Here is a 19,270-nt window from a genome sequence, read left to right as displayed (position 1 = left end):
GGGAATCAAACCCGGTTCTCCAGGTCCAGGAGTGGAGAATCAAACCTGGGCCTCCGCTCTTAACCACTACACCACACTGGCTAGATAGGCTCTAGTCAATAAAAGCTTATGCATCAGTAAACTAGTTAGCATTTAAAGTGTTTTTTCTGCAACCAATATGGCTGTCCTAATACGGTCATGTTGTTAACTCTCATTCTGCTACACTAATTACTCATTTCAAAAATTTAATAATGTCTATGTCACGAAAAGTAACAGTAGTGCTATATTAAGATGAACCAAACTGTCACAAATCAGTGTGCCCGATGGTTTGTAAAGAATTGTTGCTGAAATCACAGTACATTTACACCCACTAATTAGGAAATAAGGCTTGATTACCACTCAGATTCTCTCTCTAGCCAGTATGCAGAGGACTGAGGTGCTGGGGTGAGAGCCTGGCTTCTGGACAGCCTTGTCCCAGAACTCTGCTCCTTAAATCTGTGCACAGGAAAAGAGGCCAGGGATGAGAAAAGCCTTACGCACATGCTAAGAAGTATGTTTCCTTATACCTGCAGATAGTCTAGGCCTCATTATTTTGGGAGCTGAAGCTGGAGGATGCAGGAAACGGTAACCATAGTGGAATTCCTGGTGGTGAAGAGAAAGCATGTTTAAAAACGTGCTGGAGAAGAAACAGTTCCAGAGTTGTTGGTCTGCCGCTAGCTGCAGTACAGTACTGCAGTCAAAAGCTCTGCTCACGACCTGAGTTCGATCCCGACGGGAGTCAGTTTCAGGTAGCCAGCTCAAGGTTGACTCAGCCTTCCATCCTTCCGAGGTCAGTGAAACGAGTACCCAGCTTTCTGGGGGTAAAGGGAAGATGACTGGGGAAGGCACTGGCAAACCACCCCATAAACAAAGGGCACTTTCACACAGCCCAAATAATGCACTTTCAGTCCACTTTCACTTCACCTTAACGATCGCTTGCAAGTGGATTTTGCCAGTTCGCACAGTAAAATCCACCTTCAAAGTGCATTGAAAGTGGACTGAAAGTGCATTATTTGGGCTGTGTGAAAGTGCCCAAAGTCTGCCTAGCAAACGTAGGGATGTGACGTCACCCCATGGGTCAGGAATGACTTGGCGCTTGCACAGGGGGGCGACCTTGACCTTTCACCGCTAGCCTATGTCAGTTTGTCGCGGCCAAAAAAAAAGGGTTCACAGTGGGTAGCCGTGTTAGTCTGTCTGCAGTAGCAGAAAAGTAGTAGAAAAGGGCAAGAGTCCAGTAACACCTTAAAGACTAACAACAACATTTGTTAGTCTTTAAGGTGCTACTGGACTCTTGCCCTTTTCTGCTAAAAAAAAAGGGGGAGTCGCGTTAAAAAAATTTTTTTATGCCAGCATAATTTTTGTATACTGCAGCCCGCCTCTTTAAATGCTTGGAAGAGAACTTAATGAGTCGCGCGCTCCAGTCTTCAAGACGCCACGACGCACGCGCTCCCTTCGGGAGAAGAAACGCAACTCCCAAAGGAGCGCGCGCATGCGCCGTACCACGCTCACAAGGCGCCTGAACGTCAGCGTTGCGCCTGCGCAGGAGGTTCCCTGGCCAAGAGGCGGAGCTCGCTGCCTGGTCCGGCGGGTTGTTCATGGCCGCCTGTGGGGCGGCCGGGAGGATGGGCGCTTCGGCTTCTCTCCCCGCCGCGTCTCGAGGCCCCGGCGGCGCCTAGGCCGCCCTCGCGCGGGAAGGGCCCCGATGCTGTGGAGGCTCCTTCTGCCGCCACGCTGGCTCCTGCCGGGGCTGCTCGCCATGGCGGCGCTGTGCGGCGGAGGGTTGCCCCCGCCCGCCCCGACCCCGACCCCGCCGCGGCTGCCGTCCGCCGCCCCGCACAGCTCCAGCTCCCCCGGCGGCGAGACGACGCGGGGCGGCGGCGCGAGCAACAGCAGCAGCCGCCAGGCCCCGCGGCCGGAGGCCGGCCAGCTCATGACCCAGCGCGCCCTCTCCGTGCTCGTCCTGGCCAGCGCCGCCCTCATCGTCTACTTCGTCATCCGGACTGTGCGGTGAGCGGCGGAGCGGGGGGGCCTTCGGAGCGCGCATGCGCGGGCAAGCCGGCGGCGGGCCCACGTGGCAGAGAGCGAGCGGGTCCCCCTCCCCCTACCACCACCTCCACCTCCAAGTCAGCCCCTGTGTCAATGCACCGTGTTGGCCGTGTCAGTCCTCCAGTTTCGGTATCTGACAGCGGAAGCATGGCTGGAGTATCTATCACTGGTTCCCAACCGGGGGTCCGTGGACCCCCAGGGGCCCGTGAGAACTAAATTAAGGTCCGCGGAACAAAGTTATAAACCCATAACAAATTAATATTTTCAATTAAAAGTTCTCTCTTATAAAATATATATTCAAATATTATTCTGAGTTTAATGTTTGTGGGTGTGTAAAGTGCCTTCAAGCCGCAACTGACTTATGGCGACCCCTTTTTGGGGGGTTTGCATGGCAGGAGACTAACAGAGGTGGTTTGCCAGTGCCTTCCTCTGCACAGCAACCCTGGTATTTCTTGGTGGTCTCCCATCCAAATACTAACCAGGGCTGACCCTGCTTAGCTTCTGAGATCTGACGAGATCAGGCTAGCCTGGGCCATCCAGGTCAGGACAAGTTTAATGTTTAGCTAGCAGTTATGATTAAAGTTTATTTTCAAATTCTCAGAATTTTTATTTTGAACCTTGGGGTCCCTGCACCGAACAAAAAAGTTCAGTGGTCCCTGGTCAAAAAAAGGTTGGGAGCCACTGATCAATACTTTTGATCTTAGTGGCGGTCTCTTTAAGGGTGACAGCTGGTTTTTCCCGCACATGCTTACTTCTGACATCAGCCCAATGTAGGCCCACTGAATGGAATGGTGCAACCAAATATAATTAAGAGATCACAGAGTCTCACATGCCTTTACATTCTCATGTGGACAAGCACTGCTTGGTGCTTAAAGCCTCCTGTAAGCGTGCAGCCAAAGGATTGGCTGGTTAACTCAGATCAAAACGTAACCTTCTCCCATTGCCTTTTGGCTGTCATCCCCTCCATGGGGTCGTAGTGATGATGAAAGCCGCAACTGGAATGATTCTCTGTCAGGGTCTAGCTCTATCCCTGGACTCCCTTCCTTCCTGGCTATGTTCAACAGGCCTTGGGCATAGTTTTTGACAGTCCTGCTTCTTGGCTTCTCCTTTTCACGTTTCTGCCATCCATTGTCACACAAGGCCCTATTTCTAAGGCCACTGCTTCTTTGGGGACTCTTTCTGTAGCTCCTTCAATCTGCCTCCCCAATTCTCCTTTCGCTGTAGTGCACATCCCTTCCTCATCTTAAACATGACGTCCTTCTTGGTTAGTCCTGTCTTTCCAGAATTACTTGTATGCTTCACACACTTCCTTGTGTCTGATGCTTCACATCTCCTTCTTATACATTCCTGTTTTAATCTACTTACAGTTGGTTCAGTCTTTTTGCCTCAGTCCCTTGGTTTCCTTGACTCCTGAGGCTTCTTCACTGATGAATTATACACATGCAACTGCTTTATGCTGAGTTGGACTGTTGTTGTCTGGCTCAGTATGCTAACTGTCATCCATCTGATGCTTTTTAACTGGGGATGCCAGGGATTGCCTTCTGCATTCAGAGCAGGCATCGTCACTGAGCTGTGGACCCTCCTCAGTTTTCAGAGTACCTTCTGGCATACTGCACACTAGAAATGCAAAGGTCTGGACAAATTGGGGAACACTCCCTCCAGTCTTTTCATTGAAAAACTAGAAATTTAAGGTGGGGTTTGAAGATGAAAAAAAACATTTTGTAGACTATTTTATGACAATAGAAGTTGTAAAATATTTCTTTAAAAAGTGCTGTAAAATAATACTGACATGCTCTTGCATAATGTAATAATGTTAGTGATTTGTTCCTGCATGTACCTGGATTACTAAACAAGGTATCACTCGTTAGACTTTCAAGCATTGCCAAATACAGAACATCTCTAGTTGTTGTTGTTGTTTTTAATGCAGGAGTGCAAGCATATTGCACCTGGAAAACACAGCTTTTGACTCTCCCTTACTTGAGACTCCTCCATCTTTTGTATTAAATAAAATAATCTGATTGAATATGTGTTTGTATTTTCAAACAATCATTGAACAAACATGAAAGAGTTGAGAAGCTACTTTCAATTCATTCAAATTTTCTAATTTTCTGAAGTCTGTGAAGCTCAAGTGAAAGTTCAGAAACAAAAGCTGTGAATCTTTCAGAGTCTGATTAAAGAAATAATTCTGAGTTAAACTAACATTATTAAAGAGGTGGTATTTACAGAGATGGGAGAAAATATAAATGAATATGTAATCAGAATAATTAAATTTTTTGGAGTTACTGTAGCACTTGCAGTCTCTTCTTGTGTATATTACTTCACTAGCAAGGGATCCTTCCCTTTCATGGCTTCAAAACTGCTAGAAAAGTTATATCTTTACTGAAGTTGCATAGTTTGCTAAACATTCCATGCCATCACTACATCTCAGCCAGTCAAAATTGGAGACTTTGCTGCTGTAACAAAATAGAATATAAATTAACATAATCAATATAGATTAACCGCAAGACTAATCCCACTTGTATCAAGTAAGTTAATGATCTATATGATATTAATATAGCTAAAGGGACTATCTGCAGGACTACCTCTCCTGTTATGTCTCCCAAAGAGCTCTTCGCTCTTTGCAGGAGAAAATCTGCTCATGATCTCTGGCCCGAAAGATGTCGGCTGCCCTCAGCCAGTGTCAGGGTCTCCTTGGCTCTGGCCCCAGCCTGGTAGAATGCTCTCCCTAGTGAGATTCTGCAGGGCCTGAGGTGTTCCACCGAGCGTACTGTTGAGGACAGCGATGGTTGCTACCCTGCTGGCCTCCCTTCTCTTTCTTCCCCCTCTTCTTCCTCTGTTGGGATGACATAAATGAAGGGTGCTGTTGATTTTAATTGTAGCCTAAACTATATTGTATTGGTTTTAAATTGTATCATAATGTTGTACACTGCTCTGAGCCCAGCTTGTCGGCATAGAGCGGCCTAAAAATCCAATAAATTACTGTTATTGTTACTGTTATTAAACTTAACAGCTGCTTGCAGGTAGATGAGACTGCAGCATCGCTTGCAGTAGTGCAAAGTAGTCAGCATCACCTACATTATTTAGTCCTTTGAAGCCCTATATTTAGGGCGCACTTATAAAACGCCAGTTTGCCTGGTCACCAGTGGCAGGTAAGAATCAGTAACCAGCCAAAGTAAGAGCTGGAGGTTGTCCCCAAGCCCTTCAGTAAAACATTAGATTAAGGCAAACACTGTGATATGCTGCATTCAAGGTTTCTGTGATACGCCTCATTCATTGCTCAATGTTCTCATTGATGTTCCTGCCCCTTTCTTTTATGGTCTCTGGATATATTTGTGTGTGGCATAGTATTGCTGATTGTATGTCTGATTTGTGAGTGCTGTTTGGTTCAACCTTAGTGCTTACTGTTCTTGGTTTCTTGTTCATATTTTTCCTAATATGATTGTCTTAGTGAGTCCTGGTTAATATGGACAGGATTGTAATTGTTTGCCTCCTGTGCTCATCACATTTATATGTTGCCTACATCTGACTCAAGCCAGGCAATATGGGCTGTAGTTCCATCATTCTGAGATGGCTGCTCTGGTCCAGATGATGTTCCGTTGTGCCAGTGCATTGCAAGCAGTTATTCACCAGTAATGCAAAAGTTGTTGTGGTCTATGAGAAGTGGACAGTCAGGTACAAGTCCACAGCTTGGTGGAGGTGTACATCCTCTGGATAGTCCCCGGTTCAATCTCTGACATTTCAAGTTAGAGATTTTACCTTGAAGGGATCTGCTGGAGACCATCACACGGGATACACTGCTGCTAGATATGGTAGTGGAACTGGCTTAAATTGTTTTAAAGGGATTAGACTAATTATTGGATAATAGATCTGTTAAGTAGTATTTGCATGTTCAAAGGCAGATGCTGGGGAAAGCATAGGATTTGTGGTTGTATTTTTAATGTATTGTTCATGACTTTTTATTTACTTCTCAGCCCACTCTTTCAGCCCAAAGGCTTCTGAGGCAGTGTGCAACATCAGTTAGAAACATTGTAATCCTGTTGAAAAATGGCAATGTTAAATATGAATGACCATCAAGTAAAAGCAGCCATAGAAAGCCTAAAACAGTACCAGCAATTAAATGGCACTGAGATGAACCACAGCTAACTATACATGGTAGCAAGCTAGGCTGAATAAACAAGAAAAGGGGGGAAACCCAACCTGAAAAACCAAAAGCTGGGTACCCACTTGGGTACACTTAATCAGACCTGGGGGATTTGTGCTCATCCAGTGCAGCCAGGTGCTTCTCAACAACCTCTCTGTCCATGTCAGCCAGCAGCCTGGACACTGTGTCTTGCCTACTTCCATCTCTAGATAAGCCTGGTCTCTTCTTCAGGGGAAAAACTGAGGCAAAATAGGCATTGACCCTTTCTGCTTAGTTTCTGTCCTCTATCAGAGCTTCTCTATTTCCACCTACCAGTGGGCCTATTTCCTCTTTTACCTTGTGTTTGCTCCTCACATATCGTGTTGTAGCGAGCCTTCTTGGCCAGCCTCAGCTCACTGTGAGATTTAGCCTCTCAGATGGTATAGTAACCTGCATAGTAACCTGCAGATCCTCTTCAGTAGAGGTTATGTCAATTTCTTGAACATTTCCTTTTTCTTCCTTAGTTCATCGTGGAGTTCTCTGTTCATCCACATTGGCTTCTTGGATCCCCTTCTATGTTTCCTTCTTGTTGGAATAGTGAGTGCTTGAGCTTGCAAGCGCTTTTGTTTTAGGAGAGTCCACCCTTCACTTGCTCCTTTCCCTTCCAGCAGTCTTGCCTATGGAATGACTCTCATGCCTCTTTCATTAAAGTCTACCCTACTAAAATCTAACATACATGTCTGGCTATAAGCTTCCTTGCTCCCCCACAGCAAAAGGAATTCTAGGAGGGCATGGTCACTTCCCCCTAAGGTCCCCATGTCCTTCACCCCATCTACCAACTCTTGCCTGTTGGTTAATATTAAGGCAAGTATAGCTAAGCCCCTTGTAGCTTCCTCCACCATTTGAAAATGGGAGTTTTCAGACAGATCATGAAATTGTGTGACTCTGGACGCTTAGCAGTGTTTGTCTCCCAGGGAAGTTGAAGTCACCCATAACTGCAAGGTCATGTTGCTTGAATACACCGTCAAGCAGTTCAAGGAGGACAGCATCCACCTCCTCACCCTGACCAGGCAACCACAATACTGTTTGTCCTTCCTTCCCTTATCTTCACCCAGATACTTTCCACTGGGCTGTCACCTGCCTCCTCCAGTATTTCCTGACAAGCAAACCTTCTCCTCACATACAGTGCCACTCTGCCTCCTCTTCGATCCTTTTGGTTTTTCTTGAAAACTCATATCCATCCTCTACTACATTCCAGTCATGGGAATCATCCCACCAAGTCTCTGTAATGCCTGCTAAATCATATCCTTCTGTCTGCATTAGAAGCTCAAGCTCTTCGTTCTTATTGGCCAAACTTTGGGCATTGGTACATAAACACCTGAAGCCCCGCACCTTTGACTCCATTTGACCTGTCCCTCCTAGGTGGGCCTCTGCCATTTGCTCTCTTTTATTGAAATCTCTGTGTTGGTCATCTCCTTCCCCTTGTGGGGTCAGTTTAAAGCCCTTCTGATGAACCTCCCCAGGTTTCTGCCAAATGGGCCAGTGGAAGCTTCTAGATAGTCTCCAAGTGCAGCCTGTGTTGAGTCTTTTGCAGTAGTCTAATCAGCATGTGATTACAGCCATGGCCAAATCCCTTTTCTTAAGGAAGGTTTTTAGTTGGCAGACCAAGTAGAGTTGACCGAAGAAGCTTTATGCCACATACAAGACTTGAGCCCCTCTCTGTAGATATATGCCAATCGTGCAACACAGCTTCAAGCCTGCTCTTTTGCAAGGAGGGTTAGCCCTACCCCAGACAGACTGACTACACAAAACCTGAGTGTAGAGTATCTGGATGGGTCCCTGTGACAAGCCTTTTTTCCCTACTGAGAGGATGCACGCAACTTCATAAGATTTTTTTGAGATCTAGGGTTGTTTTAACTAGAAACCTTCCCCTCGGTTACCAGGTGTTCTAAAGGTAGCGAGTGTATAGGCTTTGGGTTCGCTACCGTCAGGTAAATATTGTAGTGCACAAGGAGTTTATGGAGATCACTGAGGTAAGATTTAAATATAAACAACAAAGAAGATTTATTTTATTTACAGGTTAGTATCAAGGAATAGATCAGCAGCAGACAAAGAAGAAACCTGTCTGAGGCACATACAAAGAAGAAACCTGTCTGAGGCACTATACATGGTAGCAAGCTAGGCTCAATAAACAAGAATGTCAACCAGCAGCCTGGACACATGTCAACCAGCATTTAAATGTATGTTATGGCTTTAGAGAGTAGTTAGAATTTTCTTTAGTGTTTTCAGGCACAAACAGGCTATTACCGATTAGCCACAAGGTTTGAGCCTGTCAAATGTACCCAGGATTCCACCCACACCAGCCTGCCCTTTCCCAAGAGTCAAACTAAATGCACAGTCTGCCAATCTAAAGGGTACACTGTCTGCTAATAAATGGGGTACACTGTTCTGTCCCAGAGGTTGAGCGAAACCACTCTGCCACACTACCAGGCAGAGCTACCCCTCAGTCTTTCTCCTGTTTTTCCTGAGCCAGGCCTGAGCTGTGACTGTCTCAGGCAGAACTCTCCCCTCTCCTGTGCTTCTCTCCTACATTCCATCCCCACTTGAAAGGTGTCATTTTTTTAATTTGCAGTCATAGACCATGAAAAAAATTGAGTTTACATTACTGAATAATATAGAGTAAAACAAGTACAAAATACAATTAAAATTTAAATGCTTAAAATATAAAAAATGCAGAGGTGCATAGCTAATTAATATCAAAGAGAACGAAAGCTGTATATTGTTAAAATCAGAATGCTTAATAACAGCAAAAGCTTGGTAAAATAAGTATCAGAAATAAGTCTACTCATTCTCAATTTCCTCGGCTACTGTATAGACTTAAGCGATCTTTGCCTTATTTTCATTGCTAACCAAGCAAATCTGACCATGCTAGCAGATAAGTTAGCTATTGTGTCTGATAGGAGGAGCGCTAGACATTGTTTTCTCAGAGATTTGGGGCAGTCCACTAATAATGGAATCAATGAACCTGTACGGATATGATTGTATAATTGACACTCAAATAGCACGTGTTCAGTGGTTTCAAGAGCATCCTGTTTGCATATGCATCTACGTGCTTCTAATGGGCGTTTATTATATATCCCATCTATGAACTTGGAAGGCAGGGCATTATGCCGAAGAAGCATAAAGGCTCTGCGATATTCAGCATTTGTAATATTTGACAGATATAACATGGTCCTGTCCCTGATAAGCGGATCCTTTCTAAAGAGAGGATTCAGAATCTTATTTAGGTCATGTTGCCTCTCTACCTCAGCTACTCTGTTCTTCAGAAGCTCCTTCCTTGAAAGTTGATTGGATGCTGGAACAGCGTTCCTAAAGGGCTTCTCTGAGTGGCTGTTGTTTCCCTTCAAGGGCAGGACAGTCTCCTGTCCATCACAGTCCCTGTTGGAAATGCAATGCCAATCCCTTAGGTCTCATCCATCAGAGCTTCCGCTCTGTTCTAATGTTAAGCTGTATTTACTAGCAAGGAAACATTCCCAGTGAGAAATGGTTTAATGTGAAATGGTACATAACTTTCACCAGAAATTAGATATATTCTAAATAAGGAAACAGTATTCTAAATAAAGGAAACAGTATCCAAAATGTATTTCAGTATATGATAACCCAACCTAATTTAAAATGACATTTCTGTGAAATTGAGATCCTTTTGAAGAGTAACTAGTAAATTTCTTGGTATAAAATCTGCATTTTGTGAATTCATGCAAGTATGTTCAGCTTCAAGGAATAACAAGTTTTGAGGAAATGGGATACTTTTAAAATGAAGATGTTGCTTTATTGTTTCATTTTATTTTCTAGCATCATGAACCTTGCAATTTAGAAAGAAAAAAAGCATTAGAAATTTAAAGTTTCGTCAGATGATAATTTTGTGAAATGTACTCTTAAAATGTTCATTTGCATGATGTGTACATTTCACTGCCAGTGAGTGTCATAGAAGCTTAAATCGCTGTTGTGCTTTGAGTCTGTATCAAACTTGTAGCTGAAGGTTATCATTCATAACTTTTATCACAAGTAATCTTATCTGGAAAAACCAAGGACAGCCGGTATCAATTTGTTTTGTAAGTTTATAATATATATTTTGCAGGTACTTCCATTCTTTCAAATGAACATTTTTGCGGTTAGATCCACAAATGGAGATTTGGAGTAAAAGAGAAGCTGTCTTGTGCTAGTAGAAATAGACCATACAATCTAGAGTAATCTGTGTTTGTAATTTTTTGTAATTGATTCAATCTCGAGCCTCTCAATGTTCATTATATTTTTTGTTGTCCTAATCTGATTAAAATAGTACTTTAAAAATACTTATCCATTGTTTGATCGTGCTTGATGAGTCAGTTGACAAAATCTTTTTTTACCTATTAAGTGCCCAACCCTAACTTCTCAGGATCAACACTTTAAAAATATTTACTGGGTTGCACACTGTTTAGGCATGAAGAATGATAGTTGTTCCTCATCATTAAGATTCTTATGTTTTTGATTCTGAATAAAAACTTTGTTTCTTTCCCCAGTTGCCTCAGTTGCCTCTTGATACATTTTGTCAAAATCATTTCATATTCACAGATGGTTATTTGTTCCTCTATGAAGACATAACTGTTGACTTGCCTAGTTAAAAAAACAAAAGCTTTCATTCTATATTCAACTTTTACAATTTCAACCTCCACATTTACCTATTTACTATAAATCTGGTGCTGATGGTATTTCCCACACTTGTGTTGACACATTGATTTAACATATAGGGCTTATTATAAAAGTAGATCCATCTGCTGGTTCCAGGATCTATTTAAACTCAAGCTGCTTTCAAGTATATTTAAGGCAAAATATATAATGTCTGCTGCTAGTTAAATAACTGCAGAAAGATAATGCAGAGATAGTGTTTTATCTCCTTAGTATATTTTATCACTTAATGTTGGTTTAGGATCCTGCTCCATTTTTTAATTTCCCTCTTCCTTCCCATTCATATGTTCCTTTTGAGCTATTTGATGGCATGAAGCTTAATTCTCTTACTGGCATCTTCGAGACTTTAGCTCTCATCTGTTTTCCACCCACCTCCGGGGCACCTCTGTTGATAACACTGTCAGGGTGGTTGTTCCACACTTCCTGTTATTACCGTATATACTCGTGTATAAGCCGAGTTTTTCAGCCCAAAAAAAGGGCTGAAAAAGCCGAACTCGGCTTATACACGGGTCAATACGGTAGGAGGAGGGAGGGAGGAACTTACAGCTCGCAGCCTCGCCCGGGAGCCTTTCTTCTGCCGGCAGGGTCCTTCCTGGGCCGGCAGGAGGTCTCTGCCGGCTGCTCCGCCGCCGCCCGGGCGCCTTTCTTCTGCCGGCAGGGACCTTCCTGGGCCGGCAGGAGGCCCCTGCCGGCTGCGCCGCCACCACCCACGCGCCCAAGCGCCTTCCTCCGGCCGGCAGGGCCCTGGAAAGGCCTCCTGCCGGCCCAGGAAGGCCACGCCGCCGATTCGCCGCGTCTCCCGGTAAGTAGGGGGTTCAGGGGCTCTTCCCCCTCCCCCCCTTGGATGGCACTGGGGGTGGGGTGGGGCGGGAGGGCCTGGGAGGCCGGCGGGAGGGCGACCTGGGGCAGGGGCCCTGCGCTCTAAAATGGCGGCCGCCATTTTAGAGCGCAGCATTGCCGGTAAAGGGAATTTCTTATTGACCCTCGGCTTATACGCGGGTCAATAAGAAATTCCCTTTTCTGGCCTCAAATTTGGGGGGTCGGCTTATACTCGGGTCGGCTTATACCCGAGTATATACGGTATGAAGAACTTTCCCATGTGTGTCGTACTTTAGTTTTAAAGACTGTTCAGTATTTGGCAGGGTTTTTTTTTTTGCACTTGCACTGGAGCAATTGGGTAATTTAATGCCCCTGTTGGTCCCCATTGGCTTATGCAGTTACCACTCCCAAAGCTTACCCAGGGACGCATACCTTTCCTACATGTCTGTCCGTTTGATTTGTTAGGTGATTTCCCAAATTAGACTGGTTGTTTTGATTGGCTGTACTACCCTGCCCTTCCTGCCCTTTTTAAATTACAGCAAGTAGGTAAAGAATTCAGCATAGCTGTGATTATGGCTGATTGCAGGGCTAAAGGAATGTTGCTTTGGAAAATGATCGTTGACATTCTTCAAAGCACCCTTATACTGGTCCTGTTCTGTTATCAGTGAAGAATTTTGCTGTGTTTATGCTCCATTTATTATTACTGCAATGCTAATTTTGTTCAAAGAAAGTGTGTGAGTGTGAGGAGGAAACCATACAACTCTTTTGGCCAGCGGAGGTTGGGGCTGCAGTCTTGGCTTTCCCTGCAGGCTCCCTGCCCTTCCCGTTTTCAAGCCAAAAGGATCTTCCATTTGTGGACCTCTAGGATTTTTCACCTTCCCCCATCGCTCTACCATTTCAATAATTAAAGCCTTTGAAGCCAATCCATCACCAGCAAAGTAAAAGAACAAGAGTTTTTTGGGGTGAGCATATGCAGAGATGCTCTTTGATGGCTCCTGGACAGTTGAGCTGAGTAAATGTCATTTGTTTGTCAGAGAGTCTTGATTTACCAGGAGGGAAAAAATATATATTAGCCGAAAAAAGCAGTACTCCTAGAAAGGGTTGGCCAAGGAAAGGCACTTGCTTAGCCCACCTCTCTCTCTGTCTCCCCCGCCCAACTCAAGATGTGTATGCCCCCCCACCCACCCACCCAGCTAATTGAGCCACTTAAAGATGTTGCAAATTTTACTTTGGAATTTAAAGAGAGAGAGATGTGCAAGTATTGCATAGCGTGATTTGCATTTTCTTTACTATATTGAAATGAAGCAGAACTGCTGGGAAGAGAGAATGTACCTGGGGGTCATGCAGTTATAAAAACAGAGGAAGAAAAGAAGAAAGAAACTGGCTCCCCTTCTAGACTATTAATTACATTGCAGGGAGAAGGGGAAAGGGAGACTAGCTTACATGCACTAAATTGCCTACTCCTTGCAGGTCTGCTCCCACAGCCTTTCTCTCCAGATGTGATTTAGGGAGACTGAGGCACCATTAAACTCCAAAGCAGGCAGTTAATTCAATGCTTCACAATTTTTATTTTTGTTTGGGAAAGGAGGTGATCCCAGCATTTGTTGTTTACCCAAGGTAGTTCTGTGTTTGTCTCAGATCATTTTGAATGATGTTGAAAAACTCAAAAATCACAAGCTTCAGGACAAAGAGCAGAGTTCAGTATTCACCCATTGGCTAAAAAGGGTGCTCCTCATCTTGTAAATTTCAAGGGGGGGTGTGTCCCACTTGACAGGGAAAGAGAAAGTCAGTTATTTGCTTGTTGGTGCTACCTCAACTCAGCGACACACAAGGGGCTCATCAGGTGGCCGGCTACCTCGCCAATGCCTTGGCTTGTCCACCTGCAAGGGGCCAGCCCTCTCAGTGCCACCGCTGCTCAACCAACCACAATGCGGATAGCATTTGAAAATGGCCCAGGCGTTGTGCTCAAATGCGCTCCAGGGAATGTACCAAGAGGTAGCAAGGCAATTATTGGTTTGTTTCAGGCCTTCTGATTGGCCATAAGTTCTTTTCAACGCATTTGTGGTCTAACACTGGATCACCAAAACACTGTCATGCAAATTTTTGGGCAGGATGGGCAGTGCTCCGTGAAGCGGTACAAACTTTTCAGCCTTCTAAAAAACAGTCATCATGCAGAATCTTGGCATTTCTAGGGGTTAAAAAAAAAGTATGGGAGAAACTGGTTTGAAAAACAGCGGGGAAACAATGAAAAAAAATCAGGACAGCATGTGATAGTTAATGAAGCTGTGAGGAAATGGGATGGGAGGAAAGCCGGTAACCTGGGGAAGTTAAAGTGGAACACTGAGGCAGTCTGGAAGACACCATTGCAAGCCTGGTTCTGGCCACAGCTGTATAACAGCGTTTCATACTTTTCAGGCTGAGAAGAAGAAATAGAAAGACACGGCGATACGGCGTTCTGGATACAAACATAGAAAACACGGAGCTGACGCCCTTAGAACAAGATGACGATGATGACGACACAACACTGTTTGATGCCAACCATCCTCGAAGGTTGGTAGTCAAGGTTCAGTGTTTCCTTTGTGCAATAACAGAGAAGGGATTCTGAAGTGTACATTTGGCTGCCAGATGGAATGTACTTCACCCTGCGTGCAAGGTTGCATGAGGCATTTGAGCATTTTGAACACAATGTGCATTCAACACTATATGATAAGACTCTTAGCCTAGTAACATTTTTAGCTGACTCTACTAAAATTGCATAGTAAAGAAAATATCTAATTGTGTCTCTGTCTAGGACTTGATTTCGCTTTTTTATATGTATCTTGGGATGGGTAGTATTTGTTTAATGAAGTTCAGGTAAATTTATTTCTAATCAACATTTACTTGCAGAGCAGCTCCATGTTGCTCAAAATGAGGAAAATTTTAATCAAATATGAATTTTTGAGTCATAACAACCAAATTGTTGCAAACGGTTGATATGAATACAACTCTTTTCCCATGGGGAGAGCACAGGGAGATAATTGAACTTTTGTAGTAGCGTTTTGGCTTCTGTTTTCCAACAAATCTGAGTAATCTTTGCTCTCTTCAGAATATAGCTAGCTTAATAGAATACTGTTTCCACATTACTTCTAATACATGCTGTCTCATTTCCTAATTTTGCAAAGCAGTCTATAAACCTAATTAGCATTCATGGTTCCTTCTCCTTTTACTGCTTCAGGTTTAGAAACGGTCCCTTTGCTATAGTATCCATCCCATAATCTACAGGACAGATTTCCCAGTTGATTTTTAATTTGTTTTTAACTGGTGTCTGCCAAAAATACATTTTGATTTGGAAGCTTTTATTTATGTGGCAGTCTTATGTATATGAAATTTGTGTACAGGTTCAGGGATCCTAATAGATTATATTGGAATTGTGGGGGATCAAACCATATGTTTACAGTGTAGACATGTGTGTATATGTGGGGAAAGTGATTTTTAATGGAGAGGAGTGATGGACTGGTTGCTCAACCCTTTCATAGTTGTCCCAAACTCCTTTTCTTCTTGCTACTTGGGGCCTTCTGGAAAGAGATCATAGAGAAAAGGTTAGGCATACACAGTCCTTGCCATTTCTTTCAAATTGTGTCTTTCCTGCCAGTTCTTCACAGCTAAAAAGCTGCCATCGGGCCAGTTCTGTTGCTGTCTTGTAAATAGAGTTTGGCCTGGAGAATAGAGTGTATCAGTGCTTAAGATGTGAACTCATTGCGAATTAGACAATCTGTTCTAGCTTTGGGAAATGTGGCTTGTTATGGTATTTAGAGTTCCATTCAAGAGTCCCCTATGCTTCATAAAACTAGAGTTCCTAAGAGATTCTTGGTCAGAAATATTTTAAAACTACCTTAAGATTATAGTGCAAATGTAGCCCAGTGGAATATGTGGCACACATGGTTTTAAACCACGTTATTACAAGCACATAACTAGCTGCATGCATGTGGACATTTCTAGTTGCCTTGTGCACAATAACTAGTATCTAATATTACTTCAGTATTTTCTGTCTAAACTTATTTTATTTTATTTACATCTTTGTTAGTGAGACTCAAGGTGTTGTAAGTCAATGAGATTTCAAGACTTTTGTATATATCAGTTATAATAAAACAATATGGCTTACAAAGAGGTATGCAGGATCAACATTGCTTTTCTGCATAGAGTGAATCTCTTGCTATGGTGGAGCATTCAGTCATGAGAGAGTACAAGCAGGCTAAAGGGGCAATGCCTAGACACAGGTTTGCCACCTCAGTGAGAGCTAGTCCCTAATGTCCTCCAAAGAAGCAAACTGTAAAAAGCTTTGATATGTGATAGTAAATTACTGATAGTAAATTATGGTATACACTAGTAACTGATAGTAAATTATGGTATACACTACCAGGGACTGCCTACTCAAGTATACACATGCCCATCCTTTACGTTTTTCATCTGAGTCCCTGCTCTGTCTCCTTCTGTTATCAGAGGTGTAACAAGAGCATGGGCTTTTCAGTTGTGGCACCCCAATTATTGAATGTGCTCCATTCATCTGTTCACCTGGCATTCTGCTTGTTAAGCTTGCGGAATCAGGGAAAGACTTGTATATTTAATGTATATGTTTTAATTGTGTGCAGTAAGTTGTATTTGAGCAACTTTGAGATCCTGCATCTGTTGCAGAGTGCAGGATATGCATTTTAACAATAAAATAGATGTTCTAAAACGTTTGTGTTCACAATGACAGATACTGCAAACGCTATAGACGAATGATACACTTATCTGCTTATAAACAGTTAGATTCGAGCCTAGTAGTGCCTTAGAGACCTACAAGGGTTTCAGGTTATAAGGTTTTGAGAGTCAAAGCTCCCTTTGTCAGTCATGAGTAGAAATGGAGATCTGGGTCCCTTTGCTGTAGTCAGAAGATAAGAGGGATGTTGTAAAGGATGCAAAGTACCATGGACATTAGCTCGGTCTCTAAGGTGCTACTGGACTCAAATCTAACTGTTTAACTGCAGACCAACCTGGCTACCCTCTGAAACTGCTCAAAAACCATCCATCCCACACCTATTTGTGTAAACAAGCACACTGAGAATTTTCGACCCACAAAATTAATTTACAGAGTAGCATCTAAAACTATAGAACCCTTGTGAAAGTTGTTGTGCTCAAATGCATCCTAATGTAAATTTATTTGGCAAAAAACGGGTTAGCTCTATTTTGAGACTTTCCAATAGCAGATGGTTATATAACCGCACAGATTGTCATATATGCTATGAACGTGAGGGAAATGTCCACAGTTCCCTGCTGCAAGGCCACTAATGATATAAATGTTGAAGTAAAGGAAACACTTGGAAAACAGAGTTCTCCTCATGAGTGCCATCATAAGAAGGTGGCTGTAAAAGCAACCTAAACAACTTCTAATAACTGAGAATCTCTTTCTTTATTGAGCCGTATGTATCCCATAAGTAATAGCTTGTAGCATGCAGTGTAGATAAACTATGCCCCTAAACTGCACTGTTTGCCAAAATAAACTGCTGAATGGCCTGGATAACTATTGCTCTGGCGGTTCCGATTTCACAGAAAAAATAAACTGCAGTTCTTTGATCATAGCTGGGCATGGCATGATTGGAAAGGAGGCGGTGTGTAGCAAGAGAAGAATGGGAAATAAGAGAGGAGCAAAATAAGAACCTTTTCTGTGGAGTTAGTTTTGTCACTGTAGTCGTTTTTTTCTAATCTGAAGACAACAAAAACAAGCTTAATTTGCTAATTATGTTGCCTGAGGCTGAGAAGAAAGCAAAAAAAAAAAAGCACACCTCTTACAGAAGCTTGCATCCTTTCTCTAATAAAATATTGTAGCTGTGAGCGTCAACTTCGTTATGGAAGAGCACTTGTACTTTGGGATAAAATCTTTCTATAAGTACAAGTATGTCAACTTATTGCTTTGCAGATATTTACTGGGCTGTGACAGGAGCTGCTTATCTAAAACGTGAAGTCTGTGACCACCCTGTAAAGGTGCGGGGTAGGGGTGGGATCCAAAGCTGCAGATGAAGAGAGGCTGGATTTTAAGACTTTGGGTGTGGAACTGTAGGGTACCTGCTGAATGGTAATCTAGGAAGAGAGTCTAGGAATATCTAGGAATAAAATATAGGAATATTCCTCTCTTTCCCATTCCATTTTCTGTCATGGGGAACTGAATCTGTGTTCTCTGGAGGTTCAGCAGTGGATATTTAGTGAATGAGGAGGCTTTTTAAAATTCTTTGCTAATATGTGTACATTGAGATTTTGGAAAAACCAAGTGTGTTATATGCTGCATGAGCTGGTACATTATAAGACATTGAATAATGAGTCTGTTTTTTAGCTTTTCCTTGACCTGGATGGCTCAGGCAAGCCCAATCTTGTCAGATCTCAGAAGCTAAGTAGGGTCAGCCTTGGTTAGTACTTGGATGGGAGACACCCCCCCCCCCCCAAGGAAGTCCAGGGTCACTATGCAGAAGCAGGCAGTGGCAAACCACCTCTGAACATCTCTTGCCTTGGAAACCCTATGGGGTCACCATAAGTCAACTGCGACTGGATAGCACTTTACACATATTTTGTCGCTTTAAGTGTGGTGTGTTGGGGATCCTGCCTTGGGACAGGTGAAAGCATTCCATAGTACGCTTTTACATTGTCACTTTTTCCCCCCTCTGCAGATAAGTATGTGCCTTTCAGGAAACGTATCAAACGTGGAGCAACAATGGAGGCTGTACCGAAGGAATAAGAAGCCAATTTGGGGGTTGGAGATATATAAGTGAGATATATATGTTTATGGCATCCTTAGCTTGTTGCTGTAAACTCTGTAACATTTTACTGTACCTTTGTATATACAGAAATCTTATAAGTTTGGAGCCTATGGAAATAGTGCATTAGACTAACCCACTTCAAATAAGGCATTTCCTGCTTGTGTTAATTCTGTGGACTTCCCTCATAAAACACTGAACTGAAATGCAGTTTGTAGGTTTCTTGGCCAACCTATTTTTAAAAATATGAAGCATAGCAATGTGCGTGGATTCTCTGCAGCTCAATTTTCATTTTAGAGAGATTCTTTCTCTGTTTTGGAAACACAAAATCTTAACTACCTGTGGTTTTTTTCTCCCCTTATTTAAACTAGATGTGGGTTATTGGATGTGCACTGTCAACCAATGTAAGTGATACAAATAAATACTTACAGTATTCCTAACATTTGTCTGTTTTCTGTATCGGTTGATGTTGGATGTTCTGGAAGTATGTTCATATTAAACATCCAAGACTTGTTTGGAAGCTGTTTCTGACTATATTTTGTTGGCTGAAAGTCGCCCTAAAAAAGAAAAAAAGCGCCTTTGGAATAATGTTTGTAATGCAGATATAAATCAGTGGAGCTTTAGTTTAAACCAGCTAATTACATCAGAACACCACAAACAGAGAGGGAGCTACTGTAATGTCATCAGTTAAATTAATAGCCGGGATGTTAAGTTAAAAACGGGGCAATCTTCCTTGTTGATACTGTTGATACTCTCAGCAGTCTTTGATAAAGGTAAC

General features: G+C 43.0%; 1 protein-coding gene across 1 annotated transcript; it reads left to right on the top strand.

Moving 5' to 3' along the window:
• The first annotated feature begins 1,720 nt into the window (after positions 1-1,720).
• Positions 1,721-18,632, top strand: FAM174A (family with sequence similarity 174 member A). Its single transcript, XM_056848842.1, has 3 exons — positions 1,721-2,025; positions 14,144-14,278; positions 18,406-18,632. The coding sequence occupies exons 1-3, from the start codon at positions 1,721-1,723 to the stop codon at positions 18,407-18,409; spliced, it is 444 nt and encodes a 147-aa protein (XP_056704820.1). The 3' UTR covers positions 18,410-18,632.
• Positions 18,633-19,270: the final 638 nt, after the last annotated feature.

Source organism: Euleptes europaea, chromosome 4 (genome assembly GCF_029931775.1).
Source record: "Euleptes europaea isolate rEulEur1 chromosome 4, rEulEur1.hap1, whole genome shotgun sequence".
Classification (NCBI taxonomy): domain Eukaryota; kingdom Metazoa; phylum Chordata; class Lepidosauria; order Squamata; family Sphaerodactylidae; genus Euleptes; species Euleptes europaea.
The sequence above is the reverse complement of the archived record's forward strand: the minus strand, read 5'-3'. Positions and strand labels throughout refer to the sequence as shown.